General features: G+C 39.3%; 1 protein-coding gene across 1 annotated transcript in view; it reads left to right on the forward strand.

The window, feature by feature from the left end:
• LOC102837054 (chromosome unknown open reading frame, human C20orf26) overlaps positions 1 to 6,683 on the forward strand; it is a 529,862-nt gene that overhangs the window by 53,128 nt on the left and 470,051 nt on the right. The window contains exon 6 of the mRNA XM_006860747.1: positions 356 to 488. Coding sequence (XP_006860809.1) covers positions 356 to 488 — 133 coding nt within the window. The remainder of the gene's footprint in view (positions 1 to 355; positions 489 to 6,683) is intronic.

Consider the following 6,683-nt stretch of genomic DNA (forward strand, 5'->3'; position numbering starts at 1 on the left):
GAGAAAAAGAGGAAGACCCCCAACGAGATGGATCAGCCAGGTGGCATCATTGATGGCATCAAGTGTGGCAGCAGTTGTGAGGTTGGCCCAGGATCGGACATTGTTTCGTTCCACTGTGCATGGGGTTGCTATGAGTCAGTTCTAACTCGATGGCACCTGACAACAAAAACAACAATACTATTTGAAATGTTTGCAGTGATCTTTTGTTGTTGTTGTTTAATTCTCCATTAGAATGTACTCCATTAGGATGTACTGTGTCCCAAGCATTCTGATTAGGATTTGGCACGTAGTAGTTGCACAGTTTAAGGAGCAAATGAATGAATGAACATTGAACTTAAGCCTTTCTTTTTAACAGGGTGGAAGATCATGATGATCTCATGCCAATATTTATGCGCCATGATACAATTCTGAAAGAAACCTATGGTGAATTCTTCCTGGCTGAACTTATAGAGGCCCAAGATGAAGAGAATCATGCTGTTGTGTGTGAGGTTGGTGATTAATCTACAGATATACTTTGTTGGAGAAACAACAGAAAAGAGCTCCTGTTTTCCTCAGGCACCAGACAGCCATTGCCTTGACACCTGGAATGGCCGCATTCCAACCATGTTCCTCACAACCTTCCACATGGCACAGCAGACCAAGTTCTGAGCTGGGCCATCACTCCCTACTCTAGTGAGTCCCAGTGGTACTACTGGCTTTAGGCTTCCATCTGTGAGGTCCTTCCATATACTCAGGCTGATGCAGAGTTCTTGCCCTGTTTCTAGAATAAGATCTAGAGATAGAGGTAAAGGAACAAACTGTAAGGGTAAAGAGGGGAAATTTTCTGACAGTACCAAGATCTCAGAGTTCAGAAGTCACCAAATAGCATCTTACTGGCATGTGGTATTTTGACTTGGAATGTGATTGTTTTTTAACTTTTTATTTTGATTAGCTTCACACTAATAGAAAACTTGTAAGTACCCAGATTCCCTTAAAAGTTAGAATTTTATCCCACTTCCTTTATAATTCTCTTGCTCTCTCTATAATCTACTATATGTATATTTTTGGTACCTTTTGACTCAGTTGCAGACATTCCCCGTTATCTCTAAGTACTTCAGTATGTCTTTTCTAAAAAAGAGAATCCATTACATAACTAGTACAATGATCAAAATCAAGCAATTTAGTCCATTTAATCCTATTATCTTATAGAACATGTTCACATTTTGCCTATAGTCTCAATAATGTTCATGGTAACAGAAGTAGATAAGACCATTCATTGCATTCAGAGGTTAGGTCTCTTGTTGTTATTAGATGCTGTCGAGTCAGGATCGACTCAGCAACCTTATACACAGCAAATTGAAACACTGCCTGATTCTGCACCACCTTCATAATCGTTGCTATGCTTGAACCCAGGGCTGCTGCCACTGTGCCCATCCATCTCATCAGGGGTCTTCTTTTTCACTGACCCTCCACCTTTACCAATCATGGTGTCCTTCTCCAGAGACTGGTCCCTTCTGATAATATGCCCAAAGTATAAGAGATGAAGTCTTGCCATCCTGGCTTCTTTCAGCACAAGCTTGTTTCTTCATTTGGTAGTCCATGGTACTTTTAATATTCTCCTCCAACACCATAACTCAAATGCATCAATTCTTCTTTGGTCTTCTCTACTCAGTGTCCAACTTTCCACATGCATATGAGGTGATTGAAATTACCATTCCTTGGGCCAGGCATACCATGGTCTTCAAACAGACATCTTAAGTCTCTTGTCATCATCTGTCTTTTATGACAATGATGCTCTTCTTTTAAAACCTTTTTTGTGAATTGAGTGAAGGCTTATAAAGCAGATCTTCAGCTTTACATTCCACAATTCCTATACTTTGCTTCATCTCAATGATTACGGTCCCTCAGTATAATGTCACGTATCCTCTTTCCTCCTTGTGGTTCTTATTTCCATTCCTCCTTCTTACCCCACATTTCTGAGTTTTATCCTTGGGTCAGTGCTTCCCTTTTTATCTCAATTATTTGCCCATTCTATAAGGGGCATACCTTACATATGTTGTTGTCCCCACTTTAAACCCATCTATTGCTTGGCTGACAATGGAGTCATGAGGATGAGTTCAGTTTCAGACCTGAAGGTGACTAAGGGACATAATCTTGGGGTTCCAGCAGTCTCTATGATTAGTAAACCTTGCTTTGTTTTTTTCCGTTTCCTCCCACATTTTCTCCTACTCTTCCAGAACCTTCTAATGTGATCCCTTTCAGAGCAATTGGTAATAGTAGCTAGGCATCATCTAGTTCTTCTGGTCTCAATCATGGAGACTGATGTTCACATGGTCCATTAGTCTGTTGGACTAATTTTTTCCAAGTGTCTTCAGTCTTTTCTTCACTCTTTGCTTCCGGACAGGGAGAGACCAATAGTTGCATCTTATAGGGACACTCATGAGTTTTTAAGATCCTGTCACTACTCACCAAAATAGAATTGTCTTTGTGGACTGTGTTATGCCTCCTTCAAGGTATTTGTTAATATCTAAGAAGCTTTGGTAACTTTGCCTGTGTATATGATATTCATAGATATGTTTGCAGCAAAGGTAAATACCCATGTACAAATATCCTCTGTCAAACCTTTATATATTTGTGAGTATACTCCGACGCTCCCACACATACCCATTCAGCCTTTGTTTTTATCCAGTTATCTACATGTACATCACTGTAATTGTAGGATTGTATATACAACAGTTTTTACCTCTATTCCGTTTAACTCTTGCACTCTGCCTTGTTTCTTTCCTTGCCTTCATCATTCTTTTGCCAACCTTCCTCTTGTATATTGCCTTCCCATCACCCAAGTTAACACATGTCTGCCCTATAGATAGTGAATTATTCCATCTTCTTTCACATCTCTGATAAACAGGAAAGAATGCTTCCTTTAGTGTGAAAACTCTTTCTTGAATTTTTTAATTGGTCTCATACAATATTTGTCCTTTAATTACTCAACATAATGTGACTACAAGGCATTATTGGATAAGAACTGTGCCACAAGGTCAGTTTGAACCTCAAGGCTGGCTGTTAAAAACTCACAAGCTGCTCCTCAGAAACCCTATACAGGGTCATTTGTGAGTCAGAAATGACCAGATGGCACTTCACAACAAAAATGTCCTCCAGATTCATCCATGTTATGAGGTGTTTCACAGGTTCATCATTATTCTTAAACATTGCATAGTATCCCATTGTGTTTATGTGCCAAAGTTTGCTTATCCTTTGATGAGCATTTTGGTTGCTTCTATCTTTTTGCTATTGTGAATAGTGCTATGATGTACATGGTGTTATACATATTTCTATTCATGTTATGACTCTTATTTCTCTAGGATATATACTACATGCAGGGGTTGCTGGATGATACGGTATTTCTATTTCCAATTTTTTGAGGAAGTGCCATATCATTTTCCACAGTGGTTGCACCATTTTGCAGTTCCACCAGTAGTGTTGTTGTTGTTGTGAAGTGTCATTGAGTTGGTTCTGACCCATAGTGACCCTGTATAGGGGTTTCTGAGGAGCAGCTGGTGAACTTGTACTGCCGACTTTGCAGTTCAAATGGCTTTGCAGTCTGGCACATTAACCCACAGCGCCACACCAGCAGTGTACGAAGGTCCTAATCTCTACATCCTTGTCAGCATTTGTTGTTTGCTATTTTATTTTTTAACTTTACTATTAATTCTGTGAGATATTATTTCATTGTTGTTTTGATTTCTGTCTCTCTAATGGGGTCCTGGAGTCCTGATGTCATGTTGCAGGACAATGTATTGGACCACTAGGTCAGTTTGAACCACAAGATCAGCAGTTCAAACTCACCAGATGCTCCTCGGAAACCCTGTGCAGGGTTGCTATGATTCTGAACCAACTTGACAGCACTTAAGAATGACAGAATGGGGTCTTGGACTGTTAACTGCAAGGCCAGAAGTTCAAACCCACCAGCTGTTCCATGGAAATGCCATACAGAGTCATTCTAAGTCAAAACTGACTCGACAGCACTGAACAACAATAGTGGCTATTGAAGATTGCAATGCTGAAAGATTGTATAAACAAAATGGGCTCCTGATGTGGTGCTTTAAGAAAGTACTGGACTGCAAGCCACAAGGTTGGAGGTTCACACCTACCAACTGTTCCTTGAAAACACTATGACTCAGAATATACTTGATGGCACTTAACAACAAAAACAACATGGGCATTATATTGAAAGATGCAGAAAGCATCAAAAGAAGATGGAAGGAATACTCTAGAGTCACTGTACCAAAAAGAGTATGTTGATGTTCAGTCATTTCAAGAGGTATCCTATGATCAAGAACTGATGGAATTTTAAGGACGAAGTCCAAGCTGTATTGAGAACATTGGAAGAAAACAAGGATCCAGGAGTTGATGTAATAGAAATCAAAATCAACAAACTGTAGTGAAGGTACTCACTCATCTATGCCAAGAAATTTGGAAAACAGCTACCTGGTGAACTGATTGGAAGAGATCCATGTTTGTGCTCATTCCAAAGAAAGGTGACCCAGTGGAATCTGAAAATTCTCGAGCACTATCATTAATGCCACCTGACCGTAAGATTTTGCCATTGCCTTCAATGCAGTTTGGGCTTCTTCCTTCAATACTATCTGTTTTTGATCATATGTTACCTCTTAAAATAGTTGAACATCAAGTTCTTTTTGATACAGCGATTCTGTGTATTGCTTCTATTTTCTTTTGATGCTTTCTGCATTATTCAATATTTTGCCCTTAGAATTCTTCAATATGACAACTTGATACTTGAATTTTTTCTTCAGTTCTTTCAGCATGAGAAACGCTGAGTGTGTTCTTCCTCTTTGGTTTTCTAATGCCACATCTTGGCACATTTTCATTATAGTACTTCACTTTGTCTTCTTGACCTGCCCTTTGAATCTCTTGTTCAGAGTTATTTCTTTCTTCTCCATTTCTCCTAGTTGCTTTAGCTTCTCTATGCTTAAGAGCAAGTTTCAGAATTTCGTCTGACATCCATTTTGATCTTTTCTTTCACTCTTGTATTTTAAAAATGATCTTTACTTTCTCCATGTATTATGTTCGTGATGTCATCCCACAAATCTTCTGGTCTTCAGAAATTAGTGTCTACATCAAATCTTTTCTTAAGATATTCTCTAAATTCAGGTGAGTTATACTCAAGGTCATATTTTTGTCTCCTGTGGACTTGTTTTCATTTTCTTCAGCTTCAGTCTGAACTTGAATAAGAGCAATTGATGGTCTGTTGGAGTCAACCTCTTGCCTTGTTTTGGTTGATATTAATCATTTGTCTCTTCCCACAGATGTCGTCAATTTGATTCCTGTGTACTCCGTCTAGTGAGGTCCACCAGTATTGTTGCTTTTCTTTAGTTGTTGAAAAAAGGTATTTGCACTCAATAAGTCATTGGTCTTGCAAATTCTATCATGCAATCTCCAGCATCATATCTATCACCAAGGCCATATTTTCCAACTACGGATCCTTCCTTTTTCCAACCTGCATTTTCCAATCACAGATAATTATTGATGCATCTTGATTGCATGTTTGATTAATTTCAGACTGAAGAAGTTGGTAGAGTTCTTCAATTTTATTATCACGGACTTTAGTGGTTGGTGTGTAAATTTGAATAATAGTGGTATTAATTGCTCTTCGATGTTAAGTGTCGTTGAGTTGGTTCTGACTCATATGGACCCTTGTATAGGGTTTCTGAGGAGTGTCTGGGGGGTTTGAACCTGCATCTTTGTGGTTGAAACTGACCTTGCAGTCCAGTGCTTATGCTACAGTGCCACACCAAGACTCTTCATTGTAGACAAATGGATATTATCATGTCACAGACAGTGTTGTACTTAAAGATAAGTCTTGAAATGCATTTTTTGACATTGAATGTGATTCCATTCCTCTTCAGTTTGTCATTTCTGGCATAGTAAATCATATGATTGTCTTATCCCAAATGGCCAATACCAGTCCATTTCAGCTCGCTAATACCTAAAATGTTGATCTTTATGCATTGCATTTCATTTTTACATTCATTTTTCTTAGATTCTAGCTTCTGTTTCTTCCTGTTTTTAGTTCTGCTACATCAGCAAATTAAAAGCTTTGCTTCATTCATGTCGTTAAGGTACCCTGTACTTTGAGGAGGTAACTTGTCCTCAGTTGTGTTTTGAGTGCCTTCCAAATTGTGGGGCTCATCATCTGGCACTATACTTGATGTTCTGCTGCTCTTCTTAAGGTTTTCAGTGGTTAACCATTCAGAAAGTAATCTGCTCTCCTTCTTCCTACTCTGTCTTAGTCTGTGCATCAGGCAGTACTTCCAACACCACAGCAGGGCAGAAGCCACCACTGACAGACGAGGAGCATCTAGTGGGTTTGAACTGCCAACCATGTGGTTCAGTCGATTTTGTTGTCCAGTGCTTAGCCTACAGTACCACACCAGGATTCTTCATTGTGGTGGTGGTGGTAGTTGTGTGCCGTGAAGTCGGTTCCATCTGTTGTTGACCCTGTATAGGGTTTCAGAGGCTGTAAATCTTTATGGAAGCAGAAAGTTTCATCTTTCTCTCATAGAACAGCCAGTAGTTTTGTGAGCTAACCTCAAGGTTAGCAGCTTGACTCGTAACTACTATGCTGCCAGAGCACCTTCTTCATTGTAGGTGTATGGATATTATGTTATTCATGAGCATGGTAT

This window comes from Chrysochloris asiatica, unplaced genomic scaffold (assembly GCF_000296735.1).
Source record: "Chrysochloris asiatica unplaced genomic scaffold, ChrAsi1.0 scaffold00039, whole genome shotgun sequence".
In the NCBI taxonomy this organism is placed as follows: Eukaryota; Metazoa; Chordata; class Mammalia; order Afrosoricida; family Chrysochloridae; genus Chrysochloris; species Chrysochloris asiatica.